This window comes from Chelmon rostratus, chromosome 21, assembly GCF_017976325.1.
Source record: "Chelmon rostratus isolate fCheRos1 chromosome 21, fCheRos1.pri, whole genome shotgun sequence".
Lineage (NCBI taxonomy): Eukaryota > Metazoa > Chordata > Actinopteri > Chaetodontiformes > Chaetodontidae > Chelmon > Chelmon rostratus.
The window spans coordinates 8,554,932-8,578,809 of record NC_055678.1 but is presented as its reverse complement, the minus strand read 5'-3'; the positions used below and the strand labels follow the sequence as shown (position 1 = coordinate 8,578,809).

Sequence of the window (23,878 nt, the reverse complement as noted above, 5' to 3'; positions counted from 1 at the left end):
AACCTATGGCTCCTGTGTTTGATGAGACCCTTGTAAAGTGCAAATATTAGTGCATTTGCATCTTTGCACATAATCCACAGCTAGTTTATCAGTGTGACAGTCGTCCTTACAAAGTGGCTCTAATCTTTGCTGCCTTTCAGGGTCACATTTCAGGGCTCTGACCAAAATCAGCTGGAGAATATCCCAGGAGACCTACAGCCTCTCATGAATGTGTACCACCGGGTCCTGCCAATTAGTGCAAAGGGCTCGTAGCAAAAACGTGTCACATCAGCCGACTGATTATGACCTATGCGCGTTCGGCATTTCATGCATTTGACCATAATTAATTTGCCTGGCTGTGAGCGTGGCAGGTGTCAGGGAGGGTGAAAAACCTAATCTGTACACATGATTCAGTTATTCATGCTCGCTAATGAATCATTTGTGCTCTTGATTTATCATAAGGTACCACCTTTGTGCCATTAGTCTTACCCTTCATGCTCTCATCATGGCGCTCTCTTATTTAGTGCAGTTTAATATTTATATTAAGATAGATTAATTTATTATCACTGCACACAGAACAACAAAAGCAGCATATGTGGAAATACTTCAGGTTCTGGCTGTGGACATATTTACTAACCATTTCGCTGCAAAAGCTTTGCTGATGCTGTGGCTGTGATTCAGGTTATAAACACTGAGCTTCAGGATTCCAGATGATGCACAATAAGCACGTGGAAAGTGGTCTTCTTAAAGCAAGACAGCAAATTCATTCATTTATGCAAATAAATCACTAAATGAAAAGCACAAAGGACTAAATAATGGGCACAAATAATGAATCTGAGAGCACTGGTTATTACATTGTGTGTGCAAAAGTATTGTAGTCAGCAGCATGCCTCAAAAACTCTCTTCAGTGAAATTTGGTGTAAACTTTTGGAGCAGACAGTGACTCGTTTTCTCTCAACTTCTGAGCTATATATCAACGTCAAGCAACAAATTTACCACAGCTTGACAGTGCTGTACAATATATATATGTTTTTTATCAGGTATGGAGGACAGCACTTATCCGGTGGGCTTTTTTGCACTTTTCCAAATAGCCTTGAATTAAGAAGCAATTTTAAAGGGAGCAAAATCAGTGCTGGAAGTCCTCTGGGAGATAAAACCACCAAACCATATAGATTAACCTGCTGGCTGAGTGATGTGTGGTGCTCTCACAGTCAGTATTACGGCATCTTTAGATAAGAAATGTATGTTTCTGCCTTACCTCCACATGCTGGTTGAGAAACCTCAGTGCACTAACCCAGCTAGCATTACTTGCTACTTTATGATTATTAAAACAAACTCCCAATGCATGATTTCTTGCATTCTAGTCAGATGAAATATGTACAAAAATCTGTAGCTAATCTGTGGATTAAGGACTTATGATTTTTAAGGAAATTCTTATATGTGCAATTAATTTCATTTTGCAGAAGTTTTGCTTAAAACTGATGACAGCACAGCACGGTAAATGCTATTTTGGTCATTTGGTCATATTTCCAGCATGTCACAGGTTCTATTTCCTGTCCGCTTTCTTGATTAAAAAGTGACGTACTTTCAAACATCACAGCTTTATTATGCAGGTTCAGCAGTGTTATGTCACCGCAGTAATGGCAGCATGTTTATTTCTGCGCTCCCCCTGGATTCATCCATGGACTCTGCATATTTCAGCCTGCTCATCATCAGTGATTCATGACACATGTTTTTGACTAATTATCAAAAAATTAAAACTAAATATTGTGATTAAAGTAATCATGTGATGATGCATTCCTAGTTATAAAATATCATGCATCACTTGAAGTCATTGATTAGGTAAATACAATTTTGCATCTGCCTAATAACTACATACTACACTAATTGGCTATACTAGTCTGTTCTTAAGTAGCTAATCTGTATCTATATTAAATCAGATGTATGATGATCTTTAGCTATATCAATATCTATGTTATCTTCATATGGTCTTTTATTCAGAGCTATTCCGAAACTACATGATTATTATTCTTTAGTTCAAAAGACAAACAGTTTCATTTGTGCTGCTTGGTATTAACCTTCCACTCAGTGCTGTTTCTCTCATTATATCTATTGATTTTAGCTGTCGCAGTACGTGACATGAGAAGAGATTCTAGTCTCCCACATAGTTTTAAAATTGCAACTATAAAATTCAGAAAAAAAGCATGTATTAATCATAGCTCTTGCTGTTAGCTTTCCCTCTGTGCCTCGCATCCAATGCTGTGTTTTAGTTTACAGAACTCCTGTCAAGCGTGGCCTTCAGGACAGAATTCAGAACAGGTCCTATCTTCTTCTCTGGTGCTTATCACAGCGGAGCGTCCTTCACAGGCCATATAAAGACCAGAGACATGCTCTGTTGCTTTGCTGTCACTGCCAAAGACAGACAATATGCTGCCTGCTGTTGTCAAGCTCTGCTGTGGAATCTCCTACCCACATCTGAGGAGTATGGCAGGTAAACACTCTCAGTAGGGACCTCTTCTCACTGTTTCTTTTCATGCATATGCTGCATGCTGGGTAAGACTCCCACGCTTTTCTTTCTATGCAACCACGCAGGACTTCAACGCACAGCTGTGGCAGTGATAGGCCAGGAGATCACACACCTGCAGAGATACGGACAGATCCAACATCACATGAGAGCATGTGCTGGATTAAAGTACAATGGTAAAAAAAAAAAAAAACATATATACCTCGATTTTTGGACCGTTTTTTGAAGTGTTGTTGTAGAAAGATTAATGAGAAGGATCTTTCTTGCAGAGCCCAAGCCTGAAGATATAAAGCCTGCACCATCAAAAGAAGACCAGCTGTTCTATGTGCAACAAGGCCAGGAAGCAATGAGGAAGGCTCTCAGCATGTTGGAGGACAAGGAAGGATGGAAGCTTGAAATTGCAGAGGTAACAGTCGGCAGATTTAGGTGCCGTCCTCTCGAAAGTTAATTTCCACGCTCTGCTGGACCTAAGAGACCATTGTGTTAAGATTACATATGTCTGCTTGTTTGCCTTCAGAGCAACGGGGATGTGATTTATAGCAAAGTGATGCCGGGAGCGAGGAAGGTCTTCAGGCTGGAGGCGGTCCTGGAGGGCAGCGTGGACGAACTCTACGACCTTCTGTTTGTCAGAGTGGAGGAGATGCACCAGTGGAACCCGACCATACAGCATATCAAAGTGAGCTGCAGACCTTTTTAGCGATTCATATGAGGTTCCTGATAACTGGATTCTTCACAGCTTGACTTTTTATTTCAAAAGTTTCTGTTCATAACCAGAATTAAATGTCATGCCATTTATTTGCAGCAAGGAATGTATTTGTACTTTGCTAGATTTGTCATTGCATAGAGTAAATTGTAATTCAGCCCTGTTATTATTCGTGCAAACTAAATTTGATATTTATGCCTCTTGTGCTGCAGGTTCTGAAGCATGTCGGACCTGCAACGATTGTCACTCATGAGGTTTCAGCCGAGACAGCAGGAAATCTGATTGGCCAAAGGGATTTCCTGAGTGTCAGACACAGTTGCAAACAAAAGTCCAGCGCATATCTTGGAGGAGCAGCGATTCAGCTAGAGTCCTTCCCACCTCAGGCAGGCTTTGTGCGGTAGGATCAAGCGTGACTAGGCATTAATCATCACGTGTTATATAATGAACAGGTAGCAAGACGTCACAGCAGAAAGGAAAAAAAAATCCAGTGAAGTGTTTTCATTGGACATTTTAATTTATTCAGTCTGTGATAACGTGCCCAGCAACAGCTAATATCAGTGGCCTTAAACGTCTGCAGCCATATCTGGTCATGTGTGTGAGATAAAAAATGTTTTGTTACTCAGATGTCAGAGAATGTGAGGGCAGCGGAATAGCCTTTATATTTAAAGCAGTTTTTTTTCCAGTAAACAAGACTAAGAGGCCACCAGCACACCAGCAGCTCTGTGAGGCTGCACATAGATAAACTGAGCTAAACTGAGCTAAACGCAAACCTCACCTCACAATGACAGTACTACCATAATGATGCTTAGCAGTGCTTAGCATGTTCGCCATCTGAATCTAGCATGCCACTGTAACATCTGCTAATCAGCACGACACATAGTACAGCTGAGATTGGTGGGAGCATCGTTAGTTTTGCAGGTATTTGATCATAAACCAAACTATTGGACCGATTTAACTGTTGGGATCACCGGTCATTCGTAGTGTGGGTACGAAAGTCAACATAAAAATTCATGTCAATCCATCCAATAGCTGTTATTTCAGTCTGGGCAACAGTGGTGGACCAAGGGATTGACATTAGCATCCCTTGAGTAGTGCTGCCAGCTATCATCTGTATAATGATCTGGCCCAGTAAATTTGTATTTGTATTCACTGATAAACACTAGAAAGATGAGAACATTTTGTTTGTGTGCTTGTTTTTAAATGAAAATATACACCAAGGACAAGCACATAATCCACGACAAACCTTGGGTGAATACTAATGAGTTAATGGGTTCGTGTGTTTACAGAGCCGAGGACGGACCGACCTGCATCATCATTCAGGCTCTGGATGAAGATATGAGAAAAAGTCACATCACGTGGCTTCTTAACATGGACGTGAAGGTAAATTCAAAAGTGCTTTTTTTTCCGTTGTGTGAACCGTAATAAGAAAAGCATCTGCAGACTGTGTGCAATATTCATTTATTGCAAAAAAAAAAAAAAGTTTCTGTAACACATGAATATTGCACAGACGGGAGTGTGCAGATGCTTTTCCCATTACTGCACATTATTGATTTGAGGCTGTTTTATTTGATGAGCAGTGAGCTTCTTAGTTGGCTTTTTTCTGCTGGATGCAAAAGATAAACAGCTCAAACACAAAACAGTACCACACACAAAGCAGCTATTTTCAGGAAAGCATTGTGGAACGATAACTGTAGAAATGCCTCTAACCATGTGAACGCTCTAAGTAAACACAGACTTCCAGGTAATGGTTATTCAAGGAGGGCTGAATCAAAGGCACTTGCTTGTAATGTTCGAAAATTTGAAAGTTTCTACAACCAAGTGTACCAAGTTGCCCTCGATTCAACCCTCCTTCCTTGTATTTGTATTTTTCTGTCCTTCCATCCAAGCACAGAAAAATACAAATCCAAAACACACAATTTTGAGATAAGGGGTAGAACACAGGTGACTGAGAACAGAACAGAACAATCAACAGCATCGTGGCGCGTGAGGTATGGAGAGCTGATGGTTTGCAGTAGATAAGACGGCAGGTCTGTGGAGCTTCATGTAGCTGGTGCTCCACTGGTCGTGATCCAATGCGTAAGCGGCAGTTTACCACTGCCATTTATCAAGGTGGAGCTAGATTTAATCATTTGATAAACACTTACGCAGTTTAGCCGACTTGGCCTCAACTTTCAGCCAATAACTGCGCGCCTCTGAGGGGTCGTGAGATCATTAAACGGATATTGGGAAACATTGGAGATTTTATATCAGGGCCTTTGGATGGCTGCGTCTGAGAAGTTTGGAGGCGAAAATGGCTCTCAGAGATCTACATGGTGGATTCACAGGCTGATTTAAAGCTTCATTTGAGAGGAAACAGCACAGAAATGATGCATGATGGGAATAGCATATGTGTAAATACAGTATGTACATATACATACAGTATACTCTTACAGACACCATATAATATTATTGTAAATGCCAACCTGAGATTTTCTTACAGCTTTTTTATTTTTCTGCTCTTGTATTTTTTCCCACCACAAGTCTTGACCCTCAAAATAGCAGTTTGACAAAAATCCACACTTTTACTCTACTCTACTACCATGATGACATCACTATGACATCATCAGGGTTATTTCAGATCAGGCTTGTGAAAGCTTGGGAAAATTCAGTTTCTTATTTTCATAATTATTTTTGCTAATTAGTGTAGTAGTTTCTTGTAATGCATCCATATTGTTATTTTAAAAATATGGATTATAAAGACAGAAATTATATAATTGATGTAAATAATTCTGCGTACTAATTTTCTGAAGACTTGAATGCAATGTTTTCTGTAGGGAACCATTTTTGCATATGATTGCATATGAATATAGATTGCACAGCCGCAGGCCAGCTAGGACTGACAGTCGCCTAAACACAATTCAGGGCTCTAACCAAAATAATGTTGTTCTCAGGGCTGGCTACCAAAGTCCATTGTCAATCAAGCTTTGCCCCGAGCACAACTGGAGTACACCAGACACCTCCGTGGACGCCTTGCAGCGGGCGCCGCCCTGGGCTAACTGGGCCTGTGTGACACCCACGTCACAGCAGCAACCTGTCGCCACTCACGGGGGAAGACCGGGAGACGGAGAGGCAGGGTGACAGCCCGGCTGCTCGACTGAACGCCGCCCTTTCAGCGAGAGCAGGGACGCTGCCTGGAGGAGACACTCAGCTCCAGTGCTGGCAGAGACCAGTGTCAGCAGCCCAGGGCCAGCCTGGTGGGAGGACGCTGGCTAATAATAGGAATTAATGTCACCGTGAGCCACTCAAACCTCATTAAGATTTCCTGATTAGGAGTCATCACTTGACACACGACTGCATATGAGCAAATTAATAAAGAGCTTGAATGTGCCCATTCTGCGTGATTCATTTCCTTCCATCACACAGTAAAAATATTCAGAATGCCACACTGATAGCTGCGTGAACACTGCGTTACAGATACAGTAAATCTACACGACTCAATTCAGAGTGAATTGATCTGTGAATGGAAGATTCACACTTAATCAGAGCAGCTGTCACAGATTTTTCTTCATGTTGTCTTACATACCGACCTGTAAATGGACCACAAGTGAGAAAAAGCTCAAATCTAAATAAAGAGGGGGAAGTGAAATGACAAACATCTCCATTCTTTCAAATGTGTTTTACTTTGTTCTCCATACCACTTAAAAATTCAATAAATATTAACATTTAAAGCTTTCATTCACGTTCGTATATACAGGAACTATACAATAAACATAATGATGTTATGAACTGCAATGCAGGAATGGTGCAACAGCATGAACCACAGTCTGTAGACTTACAGCATCGCCTGTATTTTCCAATTGCAACACACTTTCCGTTCTACTCCTGGTTGTTCATTTCTTTTCATAACTTGAAATTTACACTATATACATTATTATCTGAAAAATATATCATAAAAATAACATGGTGAGTTGTTTTTTTTCTGAAATCTTTTCGTTTTAAAGCGTAAGTGACTGACTTCCACAGAGGCAGACAGAGAGCATGCTACAGTGGGGTTGGCTTACAGTCATGATGTTCTGTACCGGTGAGGATGATCACCAGCATGTTGGACAAACAGCAACAAAAGAGCACCGGGGGCAGAGAAGCCATGACGCTCCCCGCCAGGAGTGATGGCTATGGAGTCTGGAGTGTGCCACTGGAATAACTACAGGCTGAGGTGTTTGATTCTAATCAATGAGGTACATTTTAAAAGCCGTTAAACTGATTAATCACATAAAGCAAAACTAAATGTATCAAAAAGAAGACAATTTGGGGAATACGCTTAGCAGCTTTCTTGTTGAGAGTTAGATGACGAGATTGATACGACCCCCATGTCTGTGCTGTGAGCACAAAGCTGGAGGTAAAGCGGTGATTAGCTTAGCTTAGCATAACGACAAAGTGAAGGAACCTTTATTTACATCTATCAACACCTCATAAAATTGTGAACAAAAAAACCCTGAAAGTTTTGGTTTTGGGGCAGCAGCTGCTTCTTGAAGAACAGTTTCACTGTTAGCTCCTTCGGCTAACGACCTTATGACGATGACAAGACTCCCTAGAACCAAAAGCATTTTTTTCATATTTCTGTTTGTATGTTTAGATTAAACACAACAACTGCTTTAATTAGTGAGCTTCACAGTGAGCCCTTTCCAGAACTCTTCCTCCCTGTTTCTGGGCTTCATGCTAAGCTAGCAGAGTCCTGCTTTAGCTCCACACTCAATGCACACATATGAGAGTGGCATTGATTTTCTCATCTAATTTTCAGCAAAGAAGTAAATGAGCGCATTTCCCAAAATGCCAAACTATTGCTTTAAAAGAGCTTTTAAAGTTTACTAAAGCAACAGGAGTGCTGATGGGAGTCAGAGGGATCAAGATATGGAAACTGAACCAGACAAGGAAATGTGAGAGATAAAAGCAAATAGAATAACGGAAAACACTGTGCCAGATGGTGGCGCTGTAATTGAGGCGCAAAATTCTGAAGCCTCTAAAAAAAAAAAGCCTAAAAAGTTTGCCATGATGGATTTTCTGCCATTTTGAAGTTTTTGAAAAACAGTTACATGAAAAGACCTTGTTGGATTTTGACTATCAGCACTATAATTGGTAGAAAGCATCGTAGTACTGAGATACATGTCCGTCTTATAAACGAGCAACATAGGTGGAAAAACATGGACGCCATCAACCAAAACACTTTGCAAGGGGTGGGGCTTAATAGGAAAACTCAAAACTCGTCAATGAGTTGCTGCTCGAGGCTATATTTTAAAATTACTTTTGCAATTCTATTTTAAAATGCGCATTAATTCTTAAAACAGAATAAAAAAATGTTGATTTTTAATCCCCAAATTTGCTTCACGTTATTGAATGCATCATTAAATTTTCATATATATTTATCTAACATAGAAATATATTAATTGATTATAAGTGAACACTGGCAGGGTCTATAATTATTCTGGTGGGACACTGGTCTCCACAGCTGACACATGCACCTCCAGAACCATGGCCTTTGACCTCTCCTCACACGTTCACAATACAAGTTCAATAGTAGTTCTAATGCACTTGAAAAAAACAGGCTTACACAACTGTACACAGATAAAAACATGAATGTAGCAATGCAGTCATCACATTTTGAACACGTCTTGTAGTCGTTTTAGTTTACAGCACCTGACAACTTTTTTTTTCTTCCGTTTCATATTTGAAGCACAGAGGGCAGAGCGACGCTGCACACAGGTCACTCTGGAGTTTTGATGAGGTAACCTTCGCTGGTCTGGTCTAAGTTCACTGGCATGGAAAAAAAAATCTTCGTAAAAAAAAGAAAGAAAATCTCTGCAGCAAGTCTATCAGATGCCGCAGAGAGTGAGTTGACGTGTGAGACCGTCTCACCATCGCTCACTGTTCATTTCTGAGCTGACAGGGTTCTGTGACTCGAGTCCCTCTCGGATCCTAAATCGTCCCTTCTTGACCTGGCAGCGACTGGGCCTAAAGTGCTGTTTGGGCTGTGCTCTTTAGAGGCACCTCCACTGGAGTCTGCTGTGGGCCGGGGCGGCCCTGGAGGTAGAAGAGGCCCCGGGTCTGAGTCTGCCTTCCCAGCAGTGGGGAAGGAGTCCCTGGTGGGGCCCTGGGGCAGAGCAGCACCTGTGGATGGCGAGGCTTCAGCAGCGGCGGTTGGCACTGGGGCAGTGGAGCGAAGCCGTCTGCCGATGGCTTTAGTGGTTTGCGGTGGGGTCTGGGTCGTAGCTGCTAGAGGAGCCTTGGGTGATGCGGGGTGAGAAGGAACCGGGGTCTCAGGTTCAACTGAGGTCACTGGGGTGTTCTGGAGGTCCGGAGCATGAGTGGAGAGGCTTTCTTTCTTGTTGCAAGACTCACAACAAAGCTTATTGTATCCAGGGATGGAACAATAACGGGCAAGAACCTCCATTTGACAGAAAATCGATTTATCCCCCAGACATGGCTCATCTGGCAGTAACAGAGGAGAGGACATCGTTACGAGCAACATTGAAAAACACTTCTACTGTATATGTGTACAGTGATCCCTCGCTATAACGCGGTTTACTTTTCACGGTTTCGCTACTTCACGGATTTGCATCGTGCATTGTGTTCTGCATTCTGATTGGCTAAAAAGTCACTCCACTTCTTCTCTACCTGTGCGTCAATAACGTCGCAGATTAATATGTACACGTATGTAAAACAGCTTGCCAAATTTACAGTACGTACGTGCAAATTCTCTTGTAATTTCGAGTTTTGCCTATCACTGTGTTCTTCTCCCGAACAAACACACCTGCAGCGCGGGCTTCAAAAGAAGAAAACAATGCAGAGCGGAGTCAGGATGCAGCGGCTCAGTCTGAAGAGCAGTGAAATACACCTGAGTCACTATTTGTCCGACTGTACTTTGTATTTTTTCATAATCATTTTTAATTTTCTCCCGTTTAATCCAATTACTCGGGTCACGGTGGGCGGTGCTAATCTCCGCAATTTGAAGCCTTCTGTTCACATCGATGATTAAAATTATTATTTGACAGTACAGTACAGAAGTTATTTGTTAAAAAACGTTTCTAAAGTACTTTTATTTGTGAAACAAATGCTTGAGCCTGTAAAATGGTTTGTTCTTTCTTTTCAATGTTTAATAGAGTATTTAATTGTATAATAATTGTAAAAAAAAAAATATAGGTTTCTACTTCACAGATTTTGCCTATCACGGGTTCTTTTTGGAACGTAACCCCCGCGAAAAACAAGGGTATACTGTACATGATTGATTTGACAAACAACACATTGACTTACTTGAAGAGAGTTTGTGGACAGGGTTTTCCGGAGCCCTTTGGTGCACAGCTTCATCTTTTATTGTGGAGTTTTCCATCGTTTCGACGGTGAGAGAAGACACTGGCTGTCCTGTAGAGGAGGACAAAATTAGGCTGGAAAATATTCCTAAATAAGATATTAAACAGCAGCCACGAGACCTAAGAAAACAGTCAGAGCTGTTAGGAACCTACAATAAAAGTTAAAAAGCTATTAAAAGCTGTGGCAGGACCATGACTTCTTTGTGTTTCTGACAAAAATTGCCTGTGAGAAAGTAGGAGGGCATCAGTGCAGAAGCTCAAACACCTTTTAGTTTGAACAGTTTCTTTAACTTACTTAAAAGTTTCTTTGTCCTTAAAGTACATTCAGGACCAAGTGTAGCCAGACCACCAGCTGTGATTCATCACACAAACAGAAAAATGAAGTCAATCACAGAATTTTTGCCTCAATATTAACCCAGCGTGATAATATTTTGGGTCCATTGTGCCATTTTCATTATGTATTAATAATAAGATCAAATCATGTGTTTAGTTTGATCTGGCTGTGAGACAACGTCTGAGTCAGAGAAGCATCACAAACCATGTGAAGTAGCCTTATGTGGCCTTGCAGCCAGAGGTTTATGGCTAAATGTGCAGGATGCAGCTGACATGAACCTCTCACACGTTGCTCAAAACGACAAAAGGAAGGCAGCTTGTCTGACAGGCAGCAAACTGGTGGCCATTGTTCCCTCATCACATGTAGGCGGATCTCACCTGGACACGGACTCAGTTTGCAAATGAGGACCGTTTCCGGCTTCTCGCCCTCGCATTCTCCCAAGGTGTTGTCGCTGGCTTTGCACACCACCTGCCTTTGCTGAATCCCTTCGTCACAGGTCACCGAACACTGCCACAGACACAAATACGCAAACGCGCACACGTTAAAGCTGGAGGAAACCTGTTTATTCAGTAAGTCTCAGCCGCATTCACTGTCTACAACATCCGAACAGTGACTTCACAACAACAACAGTCCTTTTTTTTCAGTCATGTTTATCTAAGGTTTCATGTTATGCCAGAATACATATGTGCAAACATTCAAATAAACTGCCATCCATGTGTATTTGCATGACTTATACTCGCATTAAGGTCATTGTTTTCAGGTCTTTTTGATTTTCACTTAAAACGAAGTTGATTTGTTTGTTTTTAATAAGAAAAAGATAAATTTAAATTGATTTTCAACAGTGTTTTGTGTACCGAAATGTCCCCTCTGCAGGAAACAGTCCTCCTGCTTTGAGCAAATCTCAGGAAATTGCTTATAGAAACAAATGAGCTGCTGATTATTTCAACCAGCCGAGTCAAAATGAGTCTTTCTCATTTCCTGTTTTTAAAATTTGAAATAAATACCAAACAATTCTTCAATTTATTTCTTTTTTTTTTTCTATAAAAACTGAAGCAATTAGACCTTCATGTACCAAGCTGATCAGCATAACATTTGCAAACATGTTGCCTGGACTTGCACCAGCCATTCATAAATCAAATCACAGAGTTTGTGTGAAAAGCCTTCAGATTATTCAAGTTTCAAACCATAAACTGATTTATTTAATGTGTTTGCATCATTAAAACTTAAGGAATGTCTTAGTCAGAAAAGCTGACATACTGTAATTTTACTTTTTAATTTAGCGATTGTTAAATCTCTGCTCAGGAAACCGCTGCTCACCTGAGACCACGCCCCTGTCCTCCACTGGGCGGGACATATGGTGTGGTTACAGGCTCTCCTGGTCTCCGGACGGTCCTCGGCGCAGTGTTTGCTGTGGACGGGCCTGTTGGTGCCGTTGTGGAGCGCCTGCATGCACTGCACCACCCGGGTCTGGTAGCCAAGCTTTCCGCAGGTCTTGCTGCAGGGACTCCACTCTTCCACCACCCACCTGTCAGCACAGCACACTCTTTGAAAAGGTTTCCATGTCACACGGTAATTAGGCTACATTCTTTTCTCAACTTATCAGGTAAAGTACTCCTCCAAAATGGCATGAACGAGGTTGGAAATTTGGAGGCAAAGGTATTATTACTGGAGCGTGGGTGGAGCTGAGGTTACATTAAGCCTTAATATAATTTTAAATGAGTAAGCTCTATAAAAAGTCACCACCTGTACTGACATTTAAACAGGGAAAACAGCTATGAAGACCCAAACTGTTTTTTGCACCAGGCTGTAACACGTTTCTTTCTGCTGTTGGACAAATTAATATGGGGGTCTATGGGAATGGACTCGGTTTTGGAGCCAGCCTCAAGTGGTCATTTGAAGAACTGCAGTTTTTGGCACTTTGCTGCAGTCACCGCCTTAAATATAAAAATCTGCAGTTAGAGGTCACTTACGTGGGCTGGCTGCATTCTTGGACATTGCAGCGTTTCCGAATGGGTTTGGGCTTTTTGCTGGTTTCACAAAAGTTACGGTGTACCAAACGGCTGTCACTCTTCCTCCTGCATCCATATTTTGTGTACTGTATGCCTGAAGGTTGACAGAAAGTGTGAATAATGAATCTTCCAGCAAGGTAAGACAGATATATAACACTGATTGACACAGAAATATGAAATGCTTTTAACTTGAACTGCCAGTGACACCTAATTACCTCTAGGGTACAACTAATCATTGATTAGGCTCTTTATTATTTATTCATCAGTTCATTTTAGTGCATGATATGTTATGAAATTGTAAAAAAAAAAAAAAAAATCTGGCAAATCTTCACATCATAAAATTCCTATGAATTAATCGAAGCTATGACTCACAGCTTTAACTGCTGATCTATTCAAACCAACACTCACTGACCTCCCCCACAAGGTTTCGAGCACTGGGACCAGCTCTTCAGTGCCCACTCATAGGTGTCAAGTTCAGCCAGAAGAACGTTGTTGTTGGTAATAAGCGGAAGCAGGTCCTCGTGTATAATATATTTATATGTTAAGCTGATCTTTGCGTCGTCTTCCTGGGGAATGACCTGCGAGACAAACAAAGTTTATCACACAAACTCTCGGGAGAAAGTGCAAAGTGATGATCGAGACCCACTCACCAGCACGACAATGCCCTCGTGCAGAGGACCACTTGTTTTCAGGGTCTCCTTCTCACTGTCGATGGAGTACTCCCACTGCAGACCATTCTCGATGAAGGTCTTCGATTCGGCGTCTTCGCTTTTTGCATTCAGTATGAAGTTTCCAGTAACTTGGTTCTTCACAGCTGTCAGTAATGAGGAAGAAAAAAGTTTTTATGCATATGTGGTGGGAAAGAATGTGTGCACACGGTGTAGTTTTTAGCTTCATTCATTAAAAATCTTGATATTTGAACAGAAATCCCGGCGTCTCAACCTCTGAGATTTCCCTTTACGCCAGGAACGTGACAGTATGTGTTCGGAGATGTTTGCCGCTGTGGTTAGCCAACAGTAACTCCTCCAAGTTGTGTGTCATCTCTTCTTCCCATGAGCTAATAAAAGCCAGAGAGGGAAAGAGGAGAGGGAGGGTTTGCCTGAACGGCGTTCGCATGGGGAGCTGCTCGGAGCTGAAAGACGTGAGTCTGTCGCTCCTCCGCCACCTGAAGACATTCCAGAACTCTGAATGACTTGTCTCATTAACTTCTGACAAACTGATCGAGCCGTCATCGTGTCCCATCCACTTAGCCACATTCAGCTCAAATTGAAAAGTCATTAGCGCAGCAGCGCAGCTCCAATCAGGAAAAAAGCAACCTGCCATAACAGCAACAGCACCTGTGATGTGACTCATCAGCTGTGTTAATTGCACTTAGACTCAGCACAACACGCTAAGTGACTTCCTCTTCACAGCAGAAAAGCTGCTGCAAGTTGAGACGACACTCTTTCTCAGCAGAAACGTACATCTACGTGACCTCAGACGCCTGAGGGGGGCATCACTCTTAGCTCCACGTACTATATGTTAAATGCAATCATATGGATGGAGGGCGCAGCTAAATCATATTAGTGGACGAGAGCGGGACGGTAAAAATTTTTCACTTTTTGCCGTCCAATGAGAAGGAATTTACAACCACGTTACGCAGCTCCCTCAACCAAGGAAAACATGGGCGATGTGCACAAGGAGAGGCTAATAACTAATAAGAATTAATCTAATAATACATCTTATAATTACTAATTCTTTTCAAACAATACATCGTCACCATAGTCACAATCACATTGTCACGCGTTTTCTTTTTTCAAAATCAATCCTTCACATATCCAACATGCTCTTTAGGCCTGAAAGCTGGCTCTAAAACATTCGTGGCTTGTGTAACCCCGCATGGATTCACAGCTGTTAAGATGCAGTTCAACTCTGACACACTTGAATGTACTTGAAAAAGCGTCTAGTGCAGTTTCTCTCTATATTCAGCCTGTGGTTGTGCAGAGGTCAAAGACGACAAGAGTGTCTGCAGCATTTCGTGACATATATTTTGAGATTTGAATTTATTATTCATGTTATAGCTCCTGTTGAAACATTGTGCTCTACAGAACTGCTTTTACTAATGTACTCATTTTCCTGAGATTAGCTACGTGTTGGACTTTTATTTATCTATGCATGTTTGTAGGTGCTGCACAACTGAAAAGATTTCATCCAGAAGATGCTGGCACCAACACACCTCTGGAAATTATTTTAATTTCTGTATCAGATGACCATTAACCAGCTGGACACTGGACCTCATGCTCGCACAAACTTGTCATTAATTGCTTGTTTTAATCTGACAAATGCCACCTGTTCATGAGCCGGTGCATGTTTGCAATGGAAGAGAAAAAATCATTTCACACCAGAGGTTTTTGGAAAGACTTTCTGCCTTTTTTAAAATGTAATTTTTGGATCCTGTGAGTGCCACAAATACAATTCCTCTCACCACCACTGTGCTGGAGTCACAGGCAGATATTGCAAAAGCTGGACAAATGAAGGCAAAACCGTTTACAGTTTTGTGTGTTTTCTGTTGCACCGACCCTTTAATGTTCTTTTTTATAAAGTACAGAAGTTGAACTCAGCGACCCTAGTCTTACAAGGTAAAAAACCCAGCAAATACAGTCTCTCTCTCTCACATACACACACACGAACAAGAAACTTTTAATATTTGGAAAAAAAGAGGGCTTGTGTTATTATTCTGTAATTTAGCATCAATAGTATCGTGTGTTTCCATAGCTGGAAAAGGATGTAAGAAAGACTCACCAATTATATGAGGGGATGTCTCGTTCTCTTCAATAACAATGTGACGGGCTCCTATTGGGATGTCGAACATTTTCAGCATTCCTAACGAGACAAGGAGATGGCACGGTTCAGCCGGGAGCTTTGAACATGTACTGTGATCTTTAATGGCGGCTAATTATCTTTGAATCGGGCCATCAAGACAGAAATGTTGGTCCTTTGATGATAGTGTGGGATGCAAGCTGTGGTCAGCCATGGAGGACTGTGTTTAATACCTCTGGATTAATGATTTTGAGCTCAAGTGATGACAGCCATCATATGTAGTGACTCATGTGAAGCAGAGTTGCTGAGTTCAGCCCAGGCCCCCTCGATAATTACCGTTCTTTTTGGGCGTCTTGGTGAGTGTCAGCTTGACGGTGCGACAGTGGGAGTTTTCCCCCTCACACACTCCACATTTGTCCTCTTGCTTGTACGAGCCGACCTCCTTGTCGCAGCCGACGTGCTGTGAGGGGAAAGAGCAAAGACTGTCAATCAAATCCGGGCGGCGCTGCGCTTGACTTTTACTCAGCCTGACATTACTCCACTGGGGAAATGATGCCATGAGAGAACGCCGCAGGCATCTGGTTCAGAGCCTGATGGTGATGGTGATGATGATGGTGCACTCTGGAAACACACTAAGACACAACAGGAGCGCAGCCAAAACACTGAGCAGCTGGCCCGCAAAAATAAAAGTCTCAACTTTGCATCGAAGGTGATTATCGAGACAAAATGATGTCTGTGTGTGTTTGTGTTAGAGCTGAGTGGTGTGAGAGGTGTGCTGTATTTCCATCACAGTTATTTACAGTTTTAGTCATCGTAAGCTGCGTAACAGCTGCGGGTCCTGTTATTTTAACATCAAAGTACACTTTAGCAAAGGTTAAAGTGGGAAAACAGCTCCTTGTGGTATTTATTATTGTCGCTCCACTGCACAAAGATGCAGCTCTCTGTCATAAAACGTGAATAGAAATGACTCTGAATGCTAGCACCACGTGTTTAATGAAACGTAACAATATTGCACTGTTGAATAAGATCTATTTTATAGTGTTTTCATATGATCGGAAAAATATGTAAAATGGGTTTACACGCTGACCAAAAGCCACTGTGAGGTGGTAGTTGAGACAGTGTCACTTGACAGATAATGATATTCCAGATAATGTGATAATGATGGATAATGTGATGTTCCACTCAGAATGTCTCTTACTTTATTTTTTCATTTGCATGTTTGACTTTCACTCTGCAGAACGCTGTACTGTGACACTAGACACCTGTTTTCACATTCAGCTTAGAGAACTTATAGAACACTCAGTATATCCATTTTGCACCTATCTATCTATCTATCTATCTATCTATCTATCTATCTATCTATCTATCTATCTATCTATCTATCTATCTATCTATCTTTGTGTTGAAGGGAAAGTTTCTCTGCTCACCTTGAGTTTAACACATGTTTATGAGCAGGATTTTGAGAGTTTGGAAGCCAGCTGAGGCTCGATATGGAACGTGGAAGCTTAAAACTTCACGTGCACATACGCTGAGGGCAGGCCTTTCAGTGAAGTAGTAGTTCAGCAAGTTTTTATGTGGAAAAACCTCATCGAACACAAATGATTATTTTCATATGTCTCACAGCGTGCCGAGGCTTGTGTTTGTGAGTGCACGCAGTTTCAGCAGAGACGTACCAGACACTCTCCTCGAGCGCACACACTGAAGGGGTCTGAGTAGCTGCAGCGGGTCCCATCATGCATCACCTGGTTCATGAACACCACCTCTCCCGTCTCCTTGGACTTGCAGCTCAGCTCACACTTGCGGCCCTCTGCAGAATACAAAAACAAACGGTTCATCCAGGTATCTCCAGGATCTGACAAAGACATCAGCGGCCTGCAAATATCATATATCCACTTATTGCTTTGCAAGGAACGTTTAAGCTAGCTTTGAGCCAACTTTGCTTTGCTCGACAGGCTTACCATCTGGGTGCTCGTACGGTAGCCAGGTGTGCTTGATGTTATTGTGGTATTTGTTGCTCCTCTGGATGCACTGCTGAGCACGGAAGTCCTCGTAAGGGCCAGCGCACTCCTCTGTGTTGCACATCTGGTAGTCAAAAGCAGAGCCAGGGCAATCTCGACCACCGTAGGCAGGCCTGAGCGAAGACGAAAAACAAAATGATGCACTGGAAGACGTTTTCCATTATAATATTCCCAAAGATCCAAAGGCTGCCCTCTGACGGAAAGGCTTAAATCCATTACGAGTATTACAATTAGGAGGTTGGAACATGATCCTCCTAAATTACAAATATGAATTCAAAAAGAATCAGAAAGAATAATATGTGCATTAAAGCTGCCAAAACCCAAGTTATTGAGGGGTGGAGCCCAGCTGTGATCCCTAATCCCAATCAGATCATCTATCCTTATAGACCACATGGATCAGTTCACTTGGGAGCTCTCAATAAGGAGGCTTTTATTTTGAAGGTTTTCTCTGCCAGAGGTTTGAGCAGCTGATTTCGCAGGTTCACTCGAATCTCGAATAGTTACTTTACTCTGCACAGAAGGTCTTTTTCACAGCAGACAGCTTCACAAATCACGGCAGCTGGCATGCACAATAGCAAGACCCTGAAACTGAAGCAGCTAAATGGAGTTAAGAAATAATCAATAATATTATTATTATTATATATTATTATGTCTGTGCTTTTCCTTCTGTAACATATTAAAAGGCCTTATCCATTGGACATACTGTGTATTGTTGTTTCTGTACACCATAATTGTATAGATTATGTCCAATATACTAATTGTCACAGAATATGGTTTTGCAGATTGTGTACAAGAAAATGACCGATTTGTGCCAACAGGGAATGACGTAAACAATTAATCTCATTCTCACGCAATTTGCAGCCATGAAAAATGGCTGCAAATTAAACAAAGAGAAAGCACCATGTTTGTCAAAGATAAAGTGGTCAGACCGCCAACAGCAATTTGTTATAATTTTCTGCAGCTGTGAGTAGCTGCTGTGTTTCTCAACAGCACACTCATACATGGAGTACATACTAATAATCTTTATAGTGTACTGCTACTTTAGTACAAGAAATCAACAGGCTTTGGAATATCTCTGCAAATCAGACTTCACAAAAAAGAACTTTCCAAAAAACTTCCGTTCTTATTTTTTTGGTTTTTGAGCTGTTGGAGGGTTTTATTTTCTTGCAGCTGTGAACATCTGGTCCACTTCCTTTGTGCATTGCATTGTGGGAGAATAGTGTGCATCAGCTACTACATACTTATTCTGAGCAGGGTTTTAGGTTTCATGTGTTGGCACTGGAAAAGGTGACAAAATTAAGTCAAACCAGACAGTAAGCAGAATAAATATGGGATTTTTTTGTGCATGTTGTTGATGCACATCATCACCACATTGCGATGCACTAAGAAAATGGAGGAGCTTCTCACAGCTGGAAAATAATTAACTAAATTGTGCTCAGTGGTGAGATAGCTTAAAAAAACTGCTGAAGTGCACATGTTGCATCATTTTACATCACACATATTGCATTTACTGGTAAATTATGTTGTTGTTTTTTGCATACTAGCAGCTAACACAGTATAATAACATGTGTGTGATCCATGATCATTAGTATGCCATGTGTACACTGTAGGTAGTTAGTGTCTAGTATGGATCTGGGACACAGCTGCTGCTCTCAGCTTTCAGTCTGCTAATTGACTTTCTCGAGTTTATTTTATACATTACACAACCTTACACTTAGGACACCATGCAGCATTCTCGAACTGGAAAACCTATTTGGAATGCATCCATTATTGATGTTGGTGTAAATACACCTGCTGCATTCCTTATGTTGAACAAAACATCCCCACGCTTGCCCCCGGAAAAAGGTCATGTGTCGTGGATCTGATAGGGGTAATAAATTATTATTGAACAAAGCGATCACAAAGTGTAAACAGTGCATGAGAGCGATGCTGCAGTTTATACTGCGGTCGTGTAATGTTGACGATGGACCCCATTTCCAAACGTCAGTGCACATCTGCACGTCCAAAGTTTACACCGGAAAACAGGAAACGCTAAACAAGCCTGGTGCCTGCAGATCACAGCAGACTGAGAATTCTCACTCTTGAACTCTTTCAACTTATTTTTGTCCAATCAAACCAATCATAGCCACCATCTGGCCCAGCTACCGAGCTCTGCATTCAGACTTTTACAGTGTGTGTCGGGTGAACACGCAGATCATCTATGCTATTTGGCCGCTGGCAGTTTCCTCAGCACTCACGGTGGGTTGTTGCACTGTCTGCTGCGGGAGCGAACGCCACCTCCACATGTTCTGGAGCACGAGCCAAACTTTGACCAGGAGCCCCAACTCCCATCGTGGCCCTGAGGCTGCTGGCTGGATCTCCAGATGCAATGGCCCTTGAAGCACCACTAAAATTTGGACAAAAAGACAGAAAGAAAGGTCAAGAAGTCCAGACAAATGACATTGACATTTAAAACCATTTCAGAATTTTTGAGGTTTTCTTATTTCGGAGAGCTCCACTGTTCAATTATTGCACAGGAAACATTAAAATTTAAGGCTTTTTCCCACCTTTCCCGGCGCACACTCCGTCCCATCCACCGGAGGACCTTTTTTGGTTTTACAAAAGTACTGGTTGTCAGGGTGGCTGCACCACAGTTGCTTGCAGGGGTCGTAGGTTCGAAACTAAACGAGGAGACAGCAATTATGGAAAAGTCAGTGAGCAAGCAAACCCATTCATTCAGCTTCTTCATGCTGCAGGAAGAAAATCCAAGTTTCTATATTCCAATGAGAGAGCTGCATTCTTGACTTTCCTTATGAGCATGTAGAAAGACAAGCATCTCTCTCATAGTGTCTCTCAAAAGAGACTTGACTTATTATTTCCAGGCAATCCCACGTGTAAAAACTTCACTGTGTGTTTGTTTAATGTGTTATTATGTGCATTATGTTATTCTGTTGACTTCCAGTCAAGATGGCAGCAAAGATAACAATATTTTCATATTTATTCATCTTGTAATGTGCCCAACTTTAGTGGATCACAACATATCAGGGATGGACTTAATCTACAGATGTTCCGGCTCAAGATGAGACCAAACCTTTTAATGGATGTCAGTTTTTGAGCCACGACAGTCAAAAGACGAAGCTGACAGAGAAAACGGGAAAATCACAAATCCATCTGCTGCTTCAGCACCACGGACAGCGGCGTGGATATTTAACAGCCAAGGTCGCGGCCGTAGATCCTTTATATGATCTCAGTCGTGTAAAGGATCAATGAGTCAGGCTGACATATTCACCTAAACGACCCGTCTGCCCCTGCACTCCCTGCCACTAGGGGATGGAGAGGGGATGGCATGTTTACCAGGGGGATGCAGCTTGGTCATTTTGCTATCAAGGGGTTATGGGATAGCCCTTCATATTGCCTTCTGGGGAGACAGATAGACGGAAGCACAAACGCAAAAAGAAACGCTTGATCCCCTCCAGGCTTACTGCCGGCAGAGATAAGAAATCAATATTTTGGAGATTTGCAGACTTACAGCGGTGCACATTTTATAACCAACACCAAAATCAAAGCGGCACTGCTCGTCCATTGAATAATTTATTCCAGGGAGCTCAGGAAGCTTGGGCCACTTGTGCTCAAAGGGATCATCCAGCAGGCAGTCATAGGAGCTGAAGCAAAAGAGGAGAATAATAGAGTCATGAATGTGAACAACAAGAGAACCAGATAGGAGAACACTCTAAAAAAAATCAATAACATATTGTGCTGTTTCACACGTTAGCCACGCGGCATCAAACCAATACGGCGCAAAGAGAAAATGAGAAATCACAGGCTGAGATTCACATACTGGATGTATCGATTGAGCTCCTGCTTGCTGCAACGTGACCAGTGATAGCGGTGGAAAGCGGCCTGGACGAGCGGCGCCATGATGCTGCCCATGCTGGTCTCATCAGCACAACGATTCCCCTGGCCGTCGTGCTCCATCCCAAGCCTGATGGGGAAAAGAAGCACGGTTTATTGAACAGGAAGTGCAGGAGATGTAAGCAAATGAACACCAGCATAGTCAAAGGAAACAAATTTAACTTTAGTATAATTAACCTGTTCTTTGATGAGATATTTCCTCATCTAAAGGCCATTGATTTAATTAGTCTTTTATGTAGATTAAATACTGAGCTTTAGAGGTGCTGGATGGTGGATTTTGTTACCTTTAGACAGAGCCATTCTAGCTGTTTTCCCCTGCTTCCAGGCTTAATGCTAAGCTAAGTTAGCCAGCTGCTAGCTGTAGCTTCATATTTATCGTACGGCCATTACAGTGGCATCAATCCTCACTTCTAATAGTCTGCAAGAAAAGAAATGAGCGTTTTCTCAGCAAGTCAAACTATTCTTTTACCCGTCAGCACTTTGACAGACTGAGACCAGCCATATATAAAAAAAATGTAATTTTCACACACATTTCAGACAGACGGATGAAATATACGATCACACTGGGTTTCAGAAGCTAGTGGAACAAGACGGGGGGGCAGGGTTTTGGCTCGATGTGGTGCTACGAGCGTCCGTCAGTTCTTTGTGCTGAAATAAAGTGAAATGTCTGCAGAAGCGGTTAGGATGTGATGTGAGCTCTCTCTCCAAGGCTTCCACCGCTGACAGCTCTGTTGGCTGAACATCCACAGACAGGTTGAGCTTTTACCATCACATCTCGTTCGCCACTGACGTGCTGACGAAGCCTCATGGGAGTTGTTTTTCCTTGCCTGTGCAGCTGTGGGCACTCGTGTATTTTGGGATACACGGACAAAAAAAAAAACCCAGAACCGTGCTTCAGCTGTTCAGAGACTGATTAAAGATGTCTTCGATGAAAAAACCCACAAAGTTTCAGAGGCTAGTGTGGCAGGACGGGATGCAGCATTTCAGCTCTCTGTGGTGCTGCCGGCATCTGTCTTACCTTTGCACTGGCAGCGAACTGCCGGCTACAAGCCGTTAGGAAATGCAGCAACATCCACTAATTGGCTGTGCCTCATACCAGGGGAACCTGACTGCACGCGCATTCTCAAAGTTAGATCTAAACAGCAGTTCAAGCCTACTGCACAGATTCAGTGATGGTTCAGGACTTATTAGGGTGAAAGCCACCACTTGCCAGCTAGACAACTCAATGAATGTGCAGAAATAAGTCGAATGATGAATAAATACTGTGTTTTTTCTCTCATTTCCCAGTCTTGCTGAAGTTCTTTTACTGATACTTGTTGTATTAACCTCAGTTAGATCGAAGATCCGCCTTCTTACATTTATCTGTACAGGTGGTTGATATGTGGTAAAAAGTTAGGTGCGTATGCATCATCCTCATCTGCAGTTGTGTTTTTGAGTGCAAATTCAATATTTTTAGCTCTTGAGGCAGATATCTGCGTTTAGTTCACAAGCTAGTTGCGTAGTTGCTGAAAACAATTAAATTAAATCACATTGAAGCCGTGAGAGCGAACCAAATTGAGCTGGAAAATCAAAACAAGGAGGCAAAGATGTTAAAATATTCAGTGCAGCTGAGAGGAAATCCAAGTCAAGAAAATCCAAACATGTTTTCATTCCTATCATCTGTCACCCAGTGCTCATTCAGTGACTGAGCTGAAGCCTGCTTTTATAGTATTCAGTTGTCTGTGTGCAATGTGACCTCGACAATACAGGCTTTTTAGGTTTTTGTACTAAGAATTCCCTCTCTTGGGGACAGCATGACTACTTTAATATAAAAATGCAACTTCTATTCTCCCTCTTCCTGTCATGGAAAGCTTAAGCAAGAGGCAGAGAATTGCTGGTTGCCAGTCTATCACCGAGCTACAGAGAAACCTGTGGCAGAACACGTTCACACCTACTGGGAATTTATAGTTTTCATTTCACCTAACCTGCATGTGTCTGGACCGAGGAAGCCAGAGCTCCCAGAGGAAACCCACGCAGTCACAAGGAGACAGACAGAACCCAGCTGGTCACGTCTGGTTTCAACTAAGAGCGACTGCTGTGAGGAGACAGCTGTTCAAACCCCCCCACGCTCGGCTGTTTTAATGCATAAATGACATAAGTTATTTTATGAGTTTAAAAAGTAAGTAGGGTCTAATTCAGATATGCCCAAACTTTTTCCCTTGGAAGGCCAAAACTGAAGCTTAATGGTGGGCCATGGACCAAAAACAGCCATCTATTGTATTGTTAAGATGCTTAATTGACT

General features: G+C 42.1%; 2 protein-coding genes across 3 annotated transcripts in view; one reads left to right on the top strand and one right to left on the bottom strand.

The window, feature by feature from the left end:
• Nucleotides 1-2,396: 2,396 nt before the first annotated feature.
• On the top strand, nucleotides 2,397-6,477 carry star2 (steroidogenic acute regulatory protein 2). Its single transcript, XM_041963046.1, has 7 exons — nucleotides 2,397-2,470; nucleotides 2,572-2,679; nucleotides 2,773-2,909; nucleotides 3,021-3,179; nucleotides 3,419-3,603; nucleotides 4,493-4,586; nucleotides 6,137-6,477. Exons 1-7 carry the CDS (start codon nucleotides 2,407-2,409, stop codon nucleotides 6,239-6,241), a joined length of 852 nt encoding a protein of 283 aa, XP_041818980.1. The 5' UTR covers nucleotides 2,397-2,406; the 3' UTR covers nucleotides 6,242-6,477.
• A 388-nt stretch (nucleotides 6,478-6,865) lies between these two features.
• Nucleotides 6,866-23,878, bottom strand: part of LOC121624630 (A disintegrin and metalloproteinase with thrombospondin motifs 14) — a 46,969-nt gene continuing 29,956 nt past the window's right edge. For both annotated transcript variants that reach the window (XM_041962426.1, XM_041962427.1), the window contains exons 8-22: nucleotides 21,524-21,667; nucleotides 21,215-21,347; nucleotides 20,253-20,366; nucleotides 19,944-20,092; nucleotides 17,647-17,819; nucleotides 17,362-17,495; nucleotides 16,025-16,148; nucleotides 15,671-15,751; nucleotides 13,540-13,703; nucleotides 13,302-13,467; nucleotides 12,851-12,983; nucleotides 12,198-12,405; nucleotides 11,258-11,387; nucleotides 10,491-10,598; nucleotides 6,866-9,668 (exon numbers count right to left, since the gene is read on the bottom strand). In XM_041962426.1, coding sequence (XP_041818360.1) covers nucleotides 9,109-9,668; nucleotides 10,491-10,598; nucleotides 11,258-11,387; nucleotides 12,198-12,405; nucleotides 12,851-12,983; nucleotides 13,302-13,467; nucleotides 13,540-13,703; nucleotides 15,671-15,751; nucleotides 16,025-16,148; nucleotides 17,362-17,495; nucleotides 17,647-17,819; nucleotides 19,944-20,092; nucleotides 20,253-20,366; nucleotides 21,215-21,347; nucleotides 21,524-21,667 — 2,521 coding nt within the window. In that variant the 3' untranslated portion in view covers nucleotides 6,866-9,108. The remainder of the gene's footprint in view (nucleotides 9,669-10,490; nucleotides 10,599-11,257; nucleotides 11,388-12,197; nucleotides 12,406-12,850; nucleotides 12,984-13,301; nucleotides 13,468-13,539; nucleotides 13,704-15,670; nucleotides 15,752-16,024; nucleotides 16,149-17,361; nucleotides 17,496-17,646; nucleotides 17,820-19,943; nucleotides 20,093-20,252; nucleotides 20,367-21,214; nucleotides 21,348-21,523; nucleotides 21,668-23,878) is intronic.

Excerpts from the sequence above, each read along its gene's own strand:
- star2 (XM_041963046.1), top strand. The coding sequence starts at position 2,407 with ATGCTGCCTGCTGTTGTCAAGCTCTGCTGTGGAATCTCCTACCCACAT. Across the intron at positions 2,910-3,020 it reads GGAAGCTTGAAATTGCAGAG|AGCAACGGGGATGTGATTTA; the intron begins GTAACAGTCGGC and ends GTTTGCCTTCAG. Across the intron at positions 3,180-3,418 it reads CGACCATACAGCATATCAAA|GTTCTGAAGCATGTCGGACC; the intron begins GTGAGCTGCAGA and ends CTTGTGCTGCAG.